The 19,898-nt window shown below is 40.4% G+C and overlaps 2 protein-coding genes across 2 annotated transcripts in view; both read left to right on the top strand.

The window, feature by feature from the left end:
* The window catches only part of CREM (cAMP responsive element modulator), a 197,176-nt gene extending 190,814 nt beyond the window's left edge, over positions 1-6,362 (top strand). Inside the window, exon 10 of the mRNA XM_064285087.1 lies at positions 6,251-6,362. Within this exon, the coding sequence (XP_064141157.1) occupies positions 6,251-6,278 (28 nt within the window). The 3' untranslated portion in view covers positions 6,279-6,362. The remainder of the gene's footprint in view (positions 1-6,250) is intronic.
* Positions 6,323-19,898, top strand: part of CCNY (cyclin Y) — a 391,131-nt gene continuing 377,555 nt past the window's right edge. The window contains exon 1 of the mRNA XM_023539756.2: positions 6,323-6,365. The gene's annotated coding sequence lies outside the window, so the exon portion shown is untranslated. The remainder of the gene's footprint in view (positions 6,366-19,898) is intronic.

Below are 19,898 nucleotides of genomic sequence, written 5' to 3'. Positions count from 1 at the left end.
CTGGAAACCAGTTGTTGTTGAGTCAAATCCGACCCATGCTGACCCATGTGTCTCAGAGCAGAACTGTGCTCCGTACGGTTTTCAGTGGCTGATTGCAAGCAGATCACTAGGCTTTTCTTCAGAGGCACCTCTGGGTGAACTCAAACCCCTCAGTCTTTTGGTTAGCAGCCGAGCACGTTAACCATCTGCACCACCCAGGGACTCCGGAATATTTGGAGCCCTTTTAAAAAATAACCCAAGTTGGACTCCACTTCCGCCCAATGAAATCAGAATAGGTGTGGGAGGATAAAGGCAGTGGGAGGGAGTTAGCAGCATCTTCTGCAAGCTTCCTGTGAGATTCTTAGCCCTGCACACGGCTTCCTTTCACAGGACTAAGTACAGCTTCCTGAGTGTACTGCTCCTGGAGGCTGCCTGTGTGAGTTAAATCTGAGCTTCCCGTGTACTGGCTGCGTGACCTCAGACAGGTGACTCTGAGCCTTAATTCCTCATCCATAAATCCCCAGGTAAATGAGGGTTTAAGTGAGGAGGATTCAGTGATCAAGTACCTAAACCAAAAACCAAACCCACTGCTGTCGAGTCGATTTCGACTCATAGTGACCCTACAGGACAGAGTAGAACTGCCCCATAGTTTCCAAGGAGCGCCTGGCAGGTTCGAACTGCCGACCTCTTGGTTAGCAGCTTAGCACTTAACCATCAGGGTTCCATCATTTACCTAACCCAACCAAACCAAACCCACTGCTGTCGAGTCGATTCCAACTCATAGCGACCCTATAGGACAGAGTAGAACTGCCCCAAGGAGTTTCCAGGGATAGCCTTGTGGATTTGAACTGCCGACCTCTTGGTTAGCAGCCGTAGCACTTAACCACTACGCCACCAGGGTTTCCCATCATTTACCTAGTCATGTTAAAATAAAGATATCTCAGAGTCCCTGGAACTTAAAATTGAATGCTATCTGATCAGACCACTGATCTCCTTGGGGAACTCTCAGGAAAAATTTCATACGGAAAAGCAAGGACAAGGTAAAGTGGAAAAAATAAAGAGTTTGGAGACACAAGGTTTGAGCCTCTGTATGTCCTGATTTGCAAAGCGAGGTATAAAACCCTGCACAAATAGGGTTGCCACATACATGTATTAGGTGTGTACCAGTCACCTTCCAGTTGGCTCTGATTCATGACAACCCCATGTGTGTCTGAGTAGAACCATGCTCCTCAGAGTTTTCAATGGCTGATTTTTCAGAAGTAGATTGCCAGGCATTTCTTCTGAGGTACCCTGGGTGCACTCAAACCTCCAACCTTTAGGTTAGCAGCGAGGCAAATAAACCATTGCACCACCTGCAGACTCCATCTGGGTCATACTTAAGCTAAAAATTGTTTTTTATGTGAAATTCAAATTTTACTGGATGTCCTGTGTTTCTGTTTGGTAAATCTGGCAACCCTATGTACCCATCTTAGTAATTTTTTCAAAAAATGATGAAATATAATGTTTGCTTTAAATAAAAAAAAAAAAATAGAATATATTTATTTCAGTAGATCATTTTTTCCCAAAATCTTTCTATAAAAAATTACTCTGCTTTGTATTTTTAAAATGGGGGTAAACACCAAAACAAAAACCCAGTGCCGTTGAGTAGATTCCGACTCATAGCGACCCTACAGGACAGAGTAAATGTGTAATTAGAAAAAAAAAAAAAATTTATTTATTTTTCTAGAACCTCTTATAATTTGCAAACTGGGCTCTAGAGGGAGCCAAATTGATAAAGAAACCAGAATGACATTCTATACCCTGGGCTGATGAGTCTTAATATACTGATTCAAAATGAACCCTATATGAGAATTAATCACTTTTCTGAAAAATACAATTTAAAAAAATCTCCTTGAAATGACATAGTTAACATACTTGGTATCTAAAAAAGGTAACACAAAATACGTGGTTTCCAACAAAAGGGTCCATTGCCTACTGGTGAGGAGTGAGCTTCTTGGCTCAAGTAGACACACGAGAGTCTGTGGGCAGCTCCTGTCTGGACGTGAGATGAGAAAGCAGAGGGAGACAGAAGCTGGTTGAATGGACAGGGGAAATACAGGGCGGAGAAAGGAGTGTGCTATCTCATTAGGGGGAGAGCAGCTAGGAGTACATAGCAAGGTGTGTATAAGTTTTTGTATGAGAGATTGACTTGATTTGTAAATTTTCACTTAAAGCACAATAAATAATAATATTTTAAAAAAGATCTTTTGCCTTAAACCTTTTCCATTTGGCTGTGGTCAGAGACGGGGACGGGATGGGGATAGGTGTAGACTCATGGGAAATACCTGAATAAACTATTTTCAAGCTTGACTATGTGGCTGTGAAAGCTAAGAAACAAGATGGAGTCACTTATGCCCGGTCAGAAGAACATGGCTGCCACCTAGTTTCACACAGCAAAAGCTTAAGGTGATAAGTAACCTAAGTTTTAGAAATAATAATTAGCTCGTTTCTGTAGATTTGTGTATAATCAACAGTCCGTGGTCTTTAACTCCTGCAGACAAGCAGACCTGGTTATCTGAGAGCCTGCTTAGCAAGCACTGATCCCTGGAGACCTGTGTCATTTGTCTTCTTAGCCAGACCCAGTTCTAGGGAGGAGAGGATTTCAAGAGACATCTTAATGAATATCCGAAACCGTTTAGGCTTCCGTGGCTTTCTTTGTTCCTTGGACTATGAATAGCCCATACTGCCTGATCTCAGGGGCGACACATAGTCTCATGCTGTCTGTTGTCCAATTTGCTAATTGTATGGATGACTGATAAATCTCCAGCATTATTTTATTTTTGTTCAGACTCCCAGAGATTATGCAACAAATATATAATGTGTTGAACTTAAAATTATCAACAAGAATATAATTTGACAGGTGGTTTTTATAGTGAGTCTTTGGGGAAAACACCAGTAAAACAGTGTAAGAAATCTCCAAAAACTGTACTGGCTGAAATGTGGGGGGGTATGTGCGGGGACCGATAGCCAGGGACAGATTACCCGATAAGCAAGGTATGCACGAGCTTACTAGGACATGAAAGTTGAGGAAAGACCCATCTGAAATTGTGCACTACAGATTAGTAAGTAAACACGACTAAGCCTGTGCATACCTTGTTGGCCAGTTAATTCGCAGCTGAGATAGCCAATAAGGATATAAAGACCCTTACGGGTTTTTTTTTTTTTTTTTTTTAACGGCTGAATCATCAGTTTGCAGCTTACTGTCCTAAAGATGTGGCCAGAAACCCGTTCCTCATCTCTCCTCTGTACCTATCACATGTCTCCCTCACCTCCAGGTCTTCCACTAGAGGAGAAAAGTGAGGTCCACTCGTCGCTTGCTTCCTCTTCCCAGTCCCGGAAGAGGAGGGCTTGTCTTATTTCCCCTTCCTGTTTCAGAGATTTCCGTATAATCTCTACAGTCTGGTTTAAAGTAAAATTCTGTTTTACTTTAAAATTTCTCAAATGGTTGTCCACTGTTAAAAATGATGCTATCGTAACAATTTATGAACTAGCCAGGTTTGCCTCTTAAAATACGAAGAGGGACATTTGGAATTTAGGAAATCTTTTTGAAAGCCTGTCTATGATCTTAATTCTCAAAAGGAAAGTCTAGACCTTAAAATGGAACATTTATGCTTCTTTTCTTTGCCTTCCTGAATAAGAATCATAATCCTGCCCAAGGCAAATTGATTTTCCCGACAGAACGGAGGGAGGTCATACCATGGGAAAGAAACCCTGATGGCACGGTGGTCAAGTGCTCGCTGCTAACCGAAAAGCCTGTGGTTCAAACCCACCGTTTGCTCCACGGGAGAAAGATGTGGCGGTCTGCTTCCGTAAACATGTACAGCCTTGGAAATCCGATGGGGTTGCTATGGGTCAGAACCAACCTGATGGCAGTGGGTTCGGTTTGGTGGGTTTTCACTACTAGGATGAACCATATGAAGTTACCATTCATGTAGGACAAAAAGGGTCAAATATCAGCAATCTCACATAGTTCAACTAATTAGGTGTCAGTTTGAAAGAGGCAGATGAACTTGTTTTAGTTAATAAAGGGGCTTAGAAGTGGTGGAGCCTTGGTGACTCAGTGGTTAAGAGCTCAGCTGCTAACCCAAAAAGGTCAGCTGTTTGGATCCACCAGCTGCTCCTCGGAAGCCCTGTGGGGCAGCTCTACTCTGCCCTATAGGGTTGCTATGAGTTGGAATTGCCTCGATGACATCAGGTAGGGGTAGAAGTGGTTAGGAGCCCAGCTTGGGAGTCAGAGAGGCCCGAGTTCAAATTCTGGCACTGCCCTATACTGTTCTGTTATACATAAGGCCAACATGAATTGGAGCCAACTCAATGGCAAGTAACATCAAAGAGGGCAGGCATCTATGTCTATTTAGAAAGAAATCCACTGATTCTCCATTATGTAAGTATTAGTGTTTAAGTATCATTCAAGAGACTTAGAGTTCCGTAGAAAATGGTTAAATTTGTCAAAGGATTGATCTTTAAGGAGGTAATTTTCAGTTATTCAGAAATTTCATGTAGGTGGCATGAAGTCCTTCCTTATGAGGTCAGTTAGTGAGATGTTACTGTTTCTATATATAATATGAACTCGTATGGATGCTGTCGGGCAGTGCTGTTTAGCTATATGCATCTCCTCCTGATGGAGTCAGCTTTGCTCTTCCCCAGAGCATGCTGGGGATGAACTTGGGATGGACTCAGGCTAAGGTACAAGGCTGGGAGTGGCATGACTGGGCCGGTGGCCGGTGGCCGAGGCCAAGGAACGCCTTAGCAACAAGAAGGAAAACACCTGGGCCTGGACGTGAAGTCCTGGGAAGGCTGACTGCCCAAGGATGTGGAAGAAAACAATGAGCCTTGGTCCCAGCTGGAATGGTATATAGGCTTATGTCCCCTGCTAGGCAGTTGCAGAGTGCTAAACTGGTCCAGCTGCCGCCCTGGGCCACCGTCCCGTAAGTAAGCTTCCCAATAAACTATATGTCCTGATCACTGGTTCTGGACTCTTTCCTTGGTCTCTTGGAGGTGCAGCTGACCTTGGCTTCAGGTACAGCTGGGTTGATACACAACAGATGCTTTTCTAAATATAAATCATGATGTAATAAAGGCTAAGTACTAAGCTAAAGAGAGAGCACTGGTGGTCCAGTGGTTAAAAGCACTGGGCTGCTAACCAGAAGGTCGGCAGTTCAAACCCACCAGCCTCTCCATGGGAGAAAGATGTGGCAGCCTGCTTCGTATGAAGATTTACAGCCTTGGAAACCCTATGGGGCAGTTCTACTCTGTCCTACAGGGTCACTATGAGTCAGAATCAGCTCCACGGCAGGGGGTTTGGTTTTTTGAGTAAGCGAAAACAATATTTTTAGTTAATGGTGTTTGTGTAATCAGGAAGCATTTATTAAGGAAAGAGGGAATCCATCCAGTTAGGAAAGATTTGTAGAGTTAGGTGAGTATTCAGAAATCTGAAATAGGATACTTGAGGACGGAGATAAAATTAGGGTTTTTGTGATATTATAGAATTCCTGAGGTTGCATCCTTTCTCTTCTCACCTCATCCGTCTCCAAGCCAAATTTATGACACCAACCATCGAAGAGTGACAAGTCTAACCTAATTACCAGTTTTTGGTCATATATTGAACTTCACTGTATACAGAGCGCTAGGAATCTGAAAGAAATTAGGGCTGACATAGGCTCCTGAGGAGGATCATGACATAACTATGACACACAAGGGAGCATTATTGTGTGCGGGCTGCAGAGGGCAGAAATGGGTGGGAGTCAAGGAGAGATGTTCGCTTCACCCAGTGCAGAAGCCACTGAGGCTATACCGTTGGTGCCTGGCTGGCTGGCAGGCTGGTGCCCAGGAAGAGCAGGCAGAGGCATGGTGGTGAGCCCTGGTGTGGAGAGGAAGTAGTGAGACTGGGGGCGGGACACCAGTAGGAGGAGAGGGGGGTTTAGGAGGACCCGCCAAGTCAGGAGCCATGCTGTGAGGAAGCATGGCCAATGGGTTCACTGATAGAGATTGAAGCAAGGGAGACGAGAAAGGAGAAAGGTCGGGGAGTCCAAAGCAGTCAAAGAGAAGGTATTGAAGTGGAGAATAAACAAGCAATTTAGCTCTTAATAGTTCAAATGGCAGTGAATCAGTCGGAGGGTATGTGGGAAATATCACAATGAGGTGATTTTTATCTATCTTGTGTTGTAAAAATGGTGCCTTCGTTTTGTTACATCTCAGGGGCCCTTTGTAAAATAAAGTACTGTTATTCCAGGTTCATGGGTGAGGGAACCGGGCAGTGAACCCACGTCCCTCCCTCCAAAGTCACGTGCAACATCAAGAGCTGAGCTGGGACTGGACTTCACTGCCCTGGAGCTGATTGCTGCCAGGTGAGCCATGATCCTGTCCTTTTCCAAAGCTAACATCTTTTACTGCCAAGTAAGAGCTTTTGTTTCTAATAAATATATTATGTTTTAATGGGCAGTGGGTCACAAGGACTGGAGATGGGAGTGATTTGTCCAAATGTATCAGTTAAAATTCATAGATAATGTCATCTTTGAAAGTAGCCTGAATTTTAGGAGACTCAGTTATTAAAATTCTTATTTAGAAACACGAGTTTTTTTTTTTTTCTTTTCTTTTTGGTGCCTTGCATTGCCACTTTATTCTGTAGGACAGATTTTATCTCAACTATTAAGCACGTGCTGGATTAATAATTTTATATCAAAAATGAAGCTGTTTTGCAGGCAATGAAGCAAGGGCTTTTTCATGTTGTTTAAACCGTCAGTGGAGATTTCAGAAAATCACTAAGAAATAAGACTGTTGAGATTGTTTATGTTGTTTAAGGCTTTAAAAAAAATAACTAGATGGAGGATGAGTCTTGGTCGCATTTCATTCCCCAGCTGAAAGTCGCCTTATTCAGTAGTTGAATCTTTAAACCCTGAGGCAGGACGGTTACTTCTAGTTAGTTGCAAAAAAAATTGCCAAAAGTACTGCTAGATTCTAGAATGTTCTGCAAACAAAGGGAATTTAGTACATAATCACTTATAATAGCAGTTAATAATTTTACTAATTAATAGTATTTAATAAAATACCAAGGTAGAATGCTATCTCACCCCTTTCCTTATGGTCGGAAGCCTTTTTGTTTCTCAAAACAGGGTCCTTCAGAATCACCTGAGATGTTTGTTAGAAATGCATATTCCTGGGTCCCATTCTAGAGCTACTGAGTCAAAATCTGTGGGAGAGAGGTTTGGAGTGCACGCTCCACAGTTCTCCAGGTGGTTCTGGGCGTGTGAAGTTTGAGAACCGCTGCATTTGAAGAGATCGACCAGACTTTTGTCAGGGTCTTTTCTGCCTGTGATAGCCCCTTCTGAACGCTTCCTCATTTGCTGGACCACTTGATAAGAATTAATTCACTTAACTTTTGGACACTTCCTAAAGTGACAGATTTGTGTACGTTCATAAGCTTCTTTTCAACAAATGAAAATACTTTTGGGAAGATTAAGGGGTTCTCATTCATGTTCCAGAGACCCTGGGTGATGCGAATGGTTAAACTGCTCAGCTGCTCATTGAAAATTTGGAAGTTAGAGTCCACCTAGAGGTGCCTTGGAAGAAAGGTCTGGCAGTCTAGTCCTGAAAAATCAGCCCCTGAAAACCCTGTGGAGCATAGTTCTACTGACACACACCGGGTGGTCATGAGTGGGAGTCAACTCCACGGCAGCTGGTTTGGTTTCGTTCATGTTCGCAACTGACAGCAGCTGAGACGGTTGCTCAGCTTGTGGGAAAGCTTGACTTATGGCAACGCTTCTGAAACTTGGGTATTTAACTGAACCCCTGTAAGGAAAAATGTTGGCCTCAGAGTTGTGATTCAACACTATTTTTTTTTAATTTTTATTGTGCTTTAGGTGAAAGTTTACAAATCAAGTCAGTCTCTCATACAAAAATTTATGTATACCTTGCTATATACTCCTAATTACTCTCCGCTGATGAGACAGCCAGCTCCTTCCCTCCACTCTCTCTTTTCGTGTCCATTCTGCCAGCTTCTGACCCCCTCTGCCATCTCATCTCCCCTCCAGATAGGAGATGCCAACAAGTCTCAAGTGTCCACTTGATCCAAGAAACTCACTCCTCACCAGAATCTTTTTCTATCCCATTGTTCAGTCCAATCCCTGTCTGAAGAGTTGGCTTTGGGAATGGTTCCTGTCCTGGGGCAACAGAAGGTCTGGGGGCCATGACCACCGGGGTCCTTCCAGTCTCAGTCAGACCATTAAGTCTGGTCTTTTTCGAGAATTTGGGGTCTGCATCTCACTGCTCTCCTGCTCCCTCACGGGTTCCCTGTTGTGTTCCCTGTCAGGGCAGTCATCGGTTGTGGCCAGGCACCATCTAGTTCTGCTGGGCTCAGGCCGATGCAGTCTCTGGCTTATGTAGCCCTTTCTGTCTCTTGGGCTCGTAAGTACCTTGTGTCCTTGGTGTTCTTCATTCTCCTTTGATCCAGGTGGGTTGAAACCAATTGATGCATCTTAGATGGCTGCTTGCTAGCATTTAAGACCCCAGATGCCACTTTCCAAAGTGGGATGCACAATGTTTTCTGAATAGATTTTATTATGCCAATTGACTTAGATGTCCCCTGAAACCATGGTCCCCAAACCCCCGCCCCTGCTATGCTGGCCTTTGAAGCATTCAGTTTATTCAGGAAACTTCTTTGCTTTTGATTTAGTCCAGTTGTGCTGACCTCGCCTGTATTGTATATTGTCTTTCCCTTCGCCTAAAGTAGTTTTATCTACTATCTAATTAGTGAATACCCCTCTCCCTCCCTCCCCCCTCTCCTAACTTTCAAAGAATATTATCTTCTCTGTTTAAACTATTTCACCAGTAATTATAATAGTGGTCTTATATGATATTTATCCTTTTGCAACTGACTAATATAATTTCACTCAGCATAATGCCTCCCAGATTCCTCCATGTTATGAAATGTTTCACAGATTCACCACTGTTTATCAATGCGTAGTACTCCATTGTGTGAATATACCATAATTTATTTATCCATTCATCTGTTGATGGGCATCTTGGTTGCTTCCATCTTTTTGCTATTGTAAACAGTGCTGCAATGAACATGAGTGTGCATGTATCTGTTCGTGTAAAGGTTCTTATTTCTCTAGGATATATTCCAAGGAGTGGGACTGCTGGATCCTATGGAAGTGCCAAATCAATTTACATTCCCACCAGCAGTGTATAGGTGTACCAGACTCTCCACAACCTCTCCAACATTTATTATTTTGTGTTTTTTGGATTAATGCCAGCCTTGTTGGAGTGAGATGGAATCTCATTGCAGTTTTGATTTGCATTTCTCTAATGGCTAATGATCGTGAGCGTTTCCTCATGTATCTGCTAGCTACCTGGATGACTTCTTTAGTGACGTGTCTGTTCATATCTTTTGCCCATTTTTTAATTGGGTTATTTGTCTTTTTGCAGTTGAGTTTTTGCAGTATCATGTAGATTTTAGATATCAGGCACTGATAGGAAATGTCATAGCTAAAAACTTTTTCCCAGTCTGTAGGTAATCTTTTTACTCTTTTGTTGAAGTCTTTGGATGAGCATAGGTGTTTGATTTTTAGGAGCTCCCAGTTATCTAGTTTTTCTTCTGCATTGTTAATAATGTTTTCTATTTTTTTTTAATACTGTTTATGCCGTGTATTAGGGCTCCTAACATTGTCCCTACTTTTTCTTCCATGATCTTTATTGTTTTAGATTATATTTAGCTCTTTGATCATTTTGAGTTAGTTTTTGTGCATGGAGTGAGGTATGGGTCTTGTTTCATTTTTTTGCAGATGGATATCCAGTTATGCCAGCACCATTTGTTAAAAAGACTATCTTTTACCCACTTAACTGTTTTGGGGCCTTTGTCTAATATCAACTGCTCATATGTGGATGGATTTATGTCTGGGCTCTCAATTCTGTTCCATTGGTCTATTTATCTGTTGTTGTACCAGTACCAGGCTGTTTTGACTACTGTGGAGGTACAATAGGTTCTAAAATCAAGTAGGCCTCCCACTTCATTCTTCTTTTTCAGTAATGCTTTACTTATCCAGGGCCTCTTTCCCTTCTGTATGAAGTTGGTGATTTGTTTCTCCATCTCATTAAAGAATGTCGTTGGGATTTGGATCAGGATTGCATTAAATATATAGATGGCTTTTGGTAGAATAGACATTTTTACAATGTTAAGTCTTCCTATCCATGAGCAAGGTATGTTTTTCCAATTATATGGGTCTCTTTTGGTTTCTTGCAGTAGTGTTTTGTAGTTTTCTTTGTATAAGTCTTTTACATCTCTGGTAAGATTTATTCCTAAGTATTTTATCTTCTTGGGGGCTACTGTAAATGGTATTGATTTGGTGATTTCCTCTTTGATGTTCTTTTTGTTGGTGTAGAGGAATCCAACTGATTTTTGTATGTTTACGTTGTATCCTGATATTCTGCTGAACTTTTCTATTAGTTTCAGTAGTTTTCTTGAGGAATCTTTAGGGTTTTCTGTGTATAAGATCATGTCATCTGCAAATAGAGATGCTTTTACTTCTTTCTTGCCAATCTGGATACCCTTTATTCCTTTATCTAGCCTAATTGCTCTGGCTAGGACCTCCAGCACAATGTTGAATAAGAGCGGTGATAAAGGGCATCCTTGTCTGGTTCCCGATCTCAAGGGGAATGCTTTCAGGCTCTCTCCATGTAGGATGATGTTGGCTATTGGCTTTCTATAAACGTCCTTTATTATGCTGAGGAATTTTCCTTCTATTCTTATTTTGCTGAGAGTTTTTATCATGAATGGGTGTTGAACTTTGTCAAATGTCTTTTTTATATTAATTGATAAAATCATGTGTTTCTTGTCTTTTGTTTTACTTATATGATGGATTACGTTAATTGTTTTTCTAATGCTGAACCATCCCTGCATAAAAAAAAAAAATTTTTTTTTTTTTTCCATCCCTGCATACCTGGTATGAATCCCACTTGGTCATGGTGAATTATTTTTTGGATTTGTTGTTGAATTCTATTGGCTAGAATTTTGTTGAGGATTTTTGCATCTAAGTTCATGAGGGATATAGGTCTATAATTTTCTTTTTTTGTGGTGTCTTTACCTGGTTTTGGTGTCAGGGATATGGTGGCTTCATAGAATGAGTTTGGGAGTATTCTGTCCTTTTCTATGCTCTGAAATACCTTTAGTAGTAGTGGTGTTAAGTCTTCTTTGAAAGTTTGGTAGAACTCTGCTGTGAAGCTGTCTGGCCCAAGGCTTTTCTTTAGTTGGGAGTTTTCTGAATACCTTTTCCATCTCTTCTTTTGTTATGGGTCTATTTAGAGTTGTTCTACCACTGTTTGAGTTAGTTTAGGTAGGTAGTGTGTTTCTAGGAATTCATGCATTTCTTCTAGGTTTTCAAATTTGTTAGAGTACAATTTTTCCTAGTAATCTGATATGATTCTTTTAGTTTCAGTTGGGTCTGTTGTAGTATCGTCCACCTTATTTCTTATTCAGGTTATTTGCTTCCTCTCCTCTTTTTCTTTTGTCAGTTTGGCCAATGGTTTATCAATTTTGTTGATTTTTTCAAAGAACCAGCTTTTGGTCTTGTTAATTCTTTCAATTGTTTTTCTGTTTTATATTTCATTTAATTCTGCCTTGATTTTTATTATTTGTTTACTTCTGGTGACTGAGGGTTTCTTTTGTTGCTCTCTTTCTATTTGTTCAATGTGTAGGGATAATCTTTGATTTTGGCCCTTTCTCTTTTTCTATCTGTGCATTTATTGATATAAACTGACCTCTGAGCACTGCTTTTGCTGTGTCCCAAAGGTTCTGATAGGAAGTGTTGTCATTCTCATTGGATTCTATGAATTTCTTTATTCCATCCTCAATGTCTTCTATAATCCAGTCTTTTTTGAGCAGGGTATGGTTCAGTTTCCAAGTGTTTGATTTCTTTTCCCTGCATTGTCTGTTATTGATTTCTACTTTTATAGCCTTATGGTCAGAGAAGATGCTTTGTAATATTTCGATGTTTTGGATTCTGCTAAGGCTTGCTTTATGACCTAATATGTGGCCTATTCTAGAGAATGTTCCATGTGCACTAGAAAAGAAAGTTTACTTGGCTGCTGTTGGGTGGAGTGTTCTGTATATGTCTATGAGCTCAAGTTGGTTGATTGTGGCATTTAGATCTTCCATGTCTTTATTGAGTTTCTTTCTGGATGTCCTGTCCTTCACCGAAAGTGGTATGTTGCAGTCTTCTACTATAATTGTGGTGCAGTCTATCTTACTTTTCAGTGCAGATAGAGTTTGTTGTATGTATCTTGCAGCCCTGTCATTGGGTGCATAAATATTTAATATGGTTATATCTTCTCGGTATATTGTCCCCTTAATCATTATATAGTGTCCTTCCTCATCCTTTATGATGGATTTAACTTTAAAGTCTATTTTGTCAGAAATTAATATTGCCACTCCTGCTCTGTTTTGATTGTTGTTTGCTTGATATATTTTTCCCATCCTTTGAGTTTTAGTTTGTTTGTGTCTCTAAGGTGTGTCTCTTGTAGGCAGCATATAGACAGATCGCATTTTTTAATCCATTCTGCCACTGTCTCTTTATTGATGCATTTAGTCCATTTACATTCAGCATAATTATGGATAAGTATGAATTCATTCAGTGCTATAATTTTGATGTCTTTGTGTGTTGTAGACAGTTTCTTTTTTTCAGTTAATTTTTTGTGGTGAGTAGATTATATGTGGTCTTTTCTCATATTTGTTGTTGTTGATTGTGCTTCCACTGAGTCTCTATTTTTTACTTGTATTTTATTTTGTTGTGTAGGATAGTTTGTCTCCTTTGTGGTTACCTTAATATTTACCCCTATTTTTCTAAATTTAAACTTAACTTTTATTTCTTTGTATTGCCTTTTCTTCCTCTCCATATGAAAGATCTATGACTACATTTCTTAGTCCCTCTTTATTGTTTTAATGTTGTCTTCTTTTACAAAATAACATCGCTGTTTCCCTGTTTTGAAGGTTTTTTATCTCTATTTATTTTTGTGATTTCCCTCTCTGGGTTGACTTCTGATTACTCTGCCCAGTGTTCTAGTCTTGGGTTGATACCTGATAGTATTGATTTTCTAACCAAAGAACTCCCTTTAGTATTTCTTGTAGTTTGGGTTTGGTTTTTACGAATTTCCTACACTTCTGTTTATCTGGAAATGTCCTAATTTCACCTTCATACTCCAGAGACAGTTTAGCTGGATATATGGTTCTTGTCTGGCTTTTTTTTTTTTTTTTCTATCAATGCTTTACATAAGTCATCCACTTGCCTTGCCTGCATGGTTTCTGCCAAGTAGTCCAAGCTTATTCTTATTGACTCTCCTTTAGGTGACATTTTGTTATCCCTAGCTACTCTTAAAATTTTCACTTTATCTTTGGTTTTGGCAAGTCTGATTATAATATGTCTTGGTGACTTTCTTTTAACATCTACCTTATGTGGAGTTTGATGAGCATCTTGGATAGATACCTTCTCATCTTTCATGATATCTGGGAAGATTTCTGCTAACAAATCTTCAACAATTCCCCCTGTATTTCCTGTTATCCCTCCCTGTTCTGGTACTCCAATCACTCATAGGTTATTTCTCTTGATAGAGTCACACGTGATTCTTAAAGTTTCTTCATTTTTTAAAATACTTTTATCTGATTTTTCTTCAAATATATTGGTACCAAGTGTTTTATCTTCAAGTTCACAAATTCTGCCTTCCACTAGCTCAATTCTGCTCCTCTGACTTTCTTTGGCGTTGTTTAATTCCGTAATTTTATTGTTAATCTTCTGAATTTCTGATTGCTGTCTGTCTATGCATTTTTCCAGCTTATTAAATTTTTCATTATGTTCTTGAATAACCTGTTCAATTTCTTCAACTGCTTTATCTGTGTGTTTCTTGGCTTGTTCTGCGTATTGCCTGATTTCCTTCCTCATGTCTTGAAGGGTTCTGTATATTAATCTTTTGTATTCTGCCTCTGGTAATTCCAGGAAGCCACTTTCATCTAGAAGATTCCTCGATTCTTTGTTTTGAGGGCTTGTTGAGGCAATCACGGTCTGTTTCTTTATGTGACTTGATATTGACTGTTCTCCAAGCCATCTATAAGTTATTATATTAGTTTATTTTATGTTTGCTTACTGTATCGTAGCTTCTTGCTTCGTTTTGTTTTGCTATTCCGAAATGGGTTGCTTGAGTGAGCTAGCTCGATTATTTTTGCCTTTGAAGCTCTGACGTCCTGTCCCCAGATGACTAGAGCTGTTATCAGGTATATCAGCCTAGGAGTCCTTTCACTTTGCTTGTATAAATTCAGCTCAGGTGTCCAGGTAGCTGTTCATCAAGTGTTTGGTATAGGCTCTGTCTTACAGTCTTAGAGTGCAGCGGTGATTGGTGTAGCTACCAGTATCTGGTTGCAGCACAGGGTCACACTCTGAACGAGGCAGGGGGCTGAGAATCATCCTCCATGTGTCTCTGAGGAAAGCATGTCTCTGCTCCCTAGAGTGTACAGGTGGGTGGTTTCTGCAGATGGATCATGGGCACCCAATGTTTTTGGTTGTAAGGACTGGGAGGTACCAGGTATCCTTGGATCTCTGTTGCAGGTGGCTGGGTGACCTCAGTGGAGCCACCAGTTCTTAGGCCCCTGATGTGGGTAGGTGAGGACCCTGTTTAATAGGGAAAGCAATGTGAAACATCAAACACCCAGCTCTCCACCACACAGCTGAAAGAGTTGTATTCTGCCAACAAGGGCCTCTTCCCCTAAATAGGCCCACACAGGTCCATGCAGGAGGGAAAGGTACTCAAAGTCCATGGACCGTTTATGCCTGGACAGGAGAGCTGCTTCTCTCCTGAGCTCCCCTGGTTAGGCAAGCTGGTAAATTATCTTTTCCCCAATTGTGAATTTATTCCTTCTTCGAGGCCGGGAAGATGGCTCTAGGCCCTTAACAGGGCCTACCTCATGCCCATGGAAATCAACAGCCGCTGAAGGTGGGGGTGGGGGTGGGGGGTGTGGTAAAATATACTCAAGTACTTAGCTTTTGCGGAAAGCACCATTTTTCTCTGTCCGGAAGTGTGAGTAGGCTGTGTGGCTGGCTGCTTCTCCCTGAAGAAACTGCAGCAGAACACTACCACCAGCCTGCCACAGCCGCTCTGGGTTATGGTGCCTGAGGGCTTTGAGCGATTCAGGTCTGGTAACTCCTCTCTGCTTCTGAACCATCTCTGCCTCCTCCTGCCTCTCAGTTCATTTTCTAACCTTGCCTTTGATGTTCAGGGCTCCTAGCTTTTTATAAATATACTTGTTTCACTTGTTTTTTTAGGTCTTTGTTGTAAGAGGGCTCGCCGGAAGCACCTGTCTATTCTGCCATCTTGGCCCTGCCTCTCAACACTATTTTTTATAATGGTACACAAATATGAGCAAATATCATATTAGATATAAACTCTATGCAGATAAATCTTATTATTGCCTGATAGCAAAATAATATGTGGAAATGAAATACAAACAAATGTACAAAACAAAAACTCAAATGGACATTGGCTAGACAGAAGATGCTTACTGGAACTGTTAGGTTTAGAGTAAGAAGATGCAGCTTCAGGCCCAGCTCTATTTTTAACTAAAGAAACATGGGTACAGGCAAGGCTTTGTTTACAAAACTGGGATAATCAGACTTCATACTTAACCAAAACTTTCCCTAGCAAGCAACCCTTCAATGCCACTTTTAATGAGGTTTCCCTGCTGTTGTGATCAGGAGTTGGCAAACAACTCCTACAAAATCCCAGACAGTAAATATTATAGGCTTTGAAAGCTAAAAGGCAAATGGAGGATGTTATGTAGGTACTGATATAACGAGAGAAAAAAAAATTTCCACAAAAATATTTATCGATTACATTCAAAATATAGTAGTTAAAATTGAGTTCAATTTTTTTTTCTGTCATACATGTTACTGAGAAGAATAGAATTCTTTTTAGGATGGGGAATGACATTCTATTTAATTGGGGACAAAGTTCCCTATCATCAAAACTGATTGCTAGTGTTCATCTGCTAATGCTGATTTGCAATGAGATTTTATGCACTTTATTTTTGAAAGTGCCTTTTCCAAAAAAAGTTGTTATCGTGTGCCATCAAGTCGACTCTGACTCACAGCGACCATATAGGACAGAGTAGAACCGCCCCATAGGGTTTCCTATGCTGTAATCTTTATGGAAAGAGCCCTGGTGGTGCAGCGATCAAGAATTTGGCTGCTCACCGAAGGGTCAGTGATTCAAACCTACAAGTTGCTCTGTGGGAGAAAGATGTGGCACTCAGCTCTCATAAAGATTACAGCCTTAGAAACCCGACGGGCCAGTTTACTCTGTCCTGTAGGGTACATATGAGTCAGAATTTACTCAAAAGCAATGGGTTTGGTTTTTTTTATTTAATCTTTATGGGAGATGATGGTCAGGTATTTTCTCCATGAAGCTGCTGGATTTCTAACCATTGACATTTTGGTTAGCAGGTGAGCCCTTAACTATTGCATGACCAGGTCTCCTTTTCACTCAGAAAGATATCAATCCATGAGCATGATTTTAACTGCAAACATTCATTGCTTAAAGGCATTTATAGAATTCTATTCTATTCTTTTCTCAATATTTGCCTGTTAGCAAGCATGCCATTACATTGAAGATTAATCACTTCCAGCTGAAGGTTAGGTGGAAGCTCCTCAACACAGTTAAATGGGTTTCCAAACACAGAAATGTCCTTTGCACTTGCACCAAGGGCCAAAAAATGCTGCTGGAACTGTAGCTGGATCTTGGGAAATGTGTTTACTGAAAATTTGTTTGGGAATAGAGGTCTTACTTCCTAAAAAAAAAAAAAAACTTTATCGTGCTTTACATGAAAGTGTACAGCACAAATTAGACTCTTATTTAAAAATTTATACACAAATTGTTTTGTGACATTGGTTGCAATCCTCACAACACGTCAGCACTCTTCTGCTTTCCATCCTGGGCTCCCCATGTCCCTTCGTCCAGTTTTCTTGTCCCCTCTGGCCTTCTTGTCTTTGCTTTTGGATAAGTGTTGCACATTTGATCTTGTATACTTGACTGAACTAAGAAACACATTCTTCACGTGTGTTATATTTATTTTATAAGCCTGTCTAATCTTCGGCTGAAAGGCCTGTCTAATCTTTAGGAGTGGCATCATTTTCTAAGTTAGCAGGGTGTCTGGGGGTCATGGTCTCTGGTGTTCCTTCAGCCTCTGTCAGACCAGTAATTCTGGTCGTTTTTTGTGAATATGAATTTTGTTCTACATTTTTCTCCGGCTCTGTCCGGGACCCTCTGTTGTGATCCCTGTCAGAGTGGTTGGTGGTGGTATCTGGCATCATCTATTTCTTCTGGGCACAGGCTGATAGAGGCTGTGGTTCATGTGGTCCACTAGTCCTTTGGACTAGTATTTTCGTTGTGTCTTTGGTTTTCTTTATTCTCCTTTGCTCCGAATGTGGTGGGACCAGTAGATGTATCTTAGATGGCTGCTTGAAAGCTTTTAAAACCCAGCCACTACTCATCAACGTAGGATGTAGAACATTTTCTTCATGAACTATTTCATGCCAATTGACTAGACATCCCCTAAGACCATGGTCCCCAGCCCTTAGCCTCAGTAACTTGGTCCCTCAAGGTGTTTCGATGTGTCTAGGAAACTTCTAGGACTTTGCCTTGTTCAAGTTATGCTGACCTCTCCTATATTGTGTGTTGTCTTTCCCTTCACCAAACTAACACTTGTTTGCTGTTTAACTAGTAATTTCCTCTTCCTATTCTTCCCTTCTCTAAACCATCAACGATTGTTTTTTTCTGTATGTAAACCTTTTCTTGGGTTTTTATTATAGTGGTCTCATACAGTATTTGTCCGTACGTGATTGACTTATTCAATCCTCATAATGCCTTTCAGATTCATCCACGTTGTGAAATGTTTTGCGGATTCATCATTGTTCCTTATTGTTGCATAGCATTCCATTGTGTGTATGTGCCAAAGTTTGTTTATTCATTCATCTGTTGATGAGAACTTAGGTTGTCTCCATCTTTTTGTTATTGTGCATAATGCTGCAATGAACATGGGTGTGGATATGTCCGTTCGTGTGATGGCTCTTATTACTCTAGGCTATATTCTAGATGTGGGATTGTTGGATTATATGGTATTTCTATTTCTAACTTTTTAAGGAGGCACCATGTTGTTATCCATAGTGATTATACCATTTCACAGTCCCACAAGCAGTGCATAAGAGTTCCAAACTCCCCACAACCTCTGCAACATTTGTTATTTTCTGTTTTGTTTTTTTTTTTTGATTAGTTCCAGTAATGTCAGGGTGAGATGGTTCTCACTGTAGTTTTGATTTGAAAGAGCTCAACTGCTAACCAAAAGGTCAGCAGTTCAAATCCACCAGCTGCTCCTTGGAAACCCTATAAGCAGTTCTACTCTGTCCTATAGGGTCACTATGGTTTGAAATCGACTCAACAGCAATGGGTTTGGTTTGGTTAATGGCTAAGGATTGGGAGCATTTTTCTCATGTCTGTTAGCCGCCTGAATGTCTTCTTAGGTGAAGCGTCTGTTCATATCCCTTGTCCATTTTTTAATTGGATTGTTTGCCTTTTTGTTGTTGAGGAACTAAAGAATTTTACAGATTTTAAAGATTATACCTTTGTTGGATATGTCATAGCCAAAAATTGTTTCCCACTCTGGTTCTTTTTTTGCTCTTTTGGTGAAGTCTTTTGATGAGCTTAAGTGTTTAATTTTTAGGAGCTCCCAGTTATCTGGTTTATCTTCTGGTGTCTGTGCATTGTTAGTTATGGTTTGTATTGTTCTATGCCATGTATTAGGGCCTCTAGCATTGTCCCTATTTTTCTTCCATGCTCTGTATCATTTCAGGCTTTATATTTAGGTCTTTGATCCATTTTGAGTGAGTTTTTGGGTATGGTATGAGGTATGGGTCCTGTTTTTTTTTTTTTTTTTTTTTTGCGGATGAACATTCAGTTCTGCCAGCACCGTCTATTAAAAAGACTGTCTTATCCCCATTTAATGAAATCTGGTCCTTTGTCAAAGACCAGCTAACCATAGTTGGACGGATTTATGTCTGAGTTCTTAATTCTGTTCCATTGGTTTGTGTATCTGTCATTGTACCAGGTCCAGGCTGTTTTGACTACTGTGGCTATACAGTAGGTTCTGAGATCAGGTAGCATGAGGCCTCCTACTTTGCTCTTTTTCTTCAGTAATGCTTTGCTTTTATTGAGGGCCTATTTCCTTTCCATATAAAGTTGGTGATTAGTTTTTCTACCTCGTTAAAGAATGCTGTTGGCACTTGGATTGGGATTACATTAATCTGTAGATTGCTTTGTGTAGAACTGACATTTTCACTGTATTGAGTCTTTCTACCCATAAGGATGGCTTGTTTTTTCCATTTATGTAGGTCTTTTTTGGTTTCTTGCAGTATTGTCTTATAGTCTTCTTGATATAGGTCTTTTCCGTCTCTGGTTAGAAATATTTTATCTTTTTAGGGGCTATTGTAAATGGTATTGTTTTCCTGGTTTCATTTTCAAAGTTCCCTTGGTTAGTGTATAGGAATCCAACTGATTTTTGTGTGTTGGCCGTGTATCTTGCTATTCTGCTGAATCTTTGTATTAGTTTCAGTAGTTTTCTTGTAGAATCCTTGGGGTTCTCTCTGTATAGTATCATATTATCTGAAGATAAGGATAGTTTTGTGTCTTCCATTACAATTTGGATGCCCTTTATTTGTTTTTCTTGCCTTGTTGCTCTAGCTAGGACTTCCAGCACATTGTTAAATTGTTGTTGTTGTTGTTGTTAGGTACCAACGAGTCAGTTCTGACCCATAGCAACCCTGTGTACAATAGAGTGAAATACTGCCTGGTAC

The sequence above is a fragment of the Loxodonta africana genome, chromosome 4 (assembly GCF_030014295.1).
Source record: "Loxodonta africana isolate mLoxAfr1 chromosome 4, mLoxAfr1.hap2, whole genome shotgun sequence".
Classification (NCBI taxonomy): Eukaryota; Metazoa; Chordata; class Mammalia; order Proboscidea; family Elephantidae; genus Loxodonta; species Loxodonta africana.
This window is presented reverse-complemented; position numbering and strand designations above follow the sequence as displayed.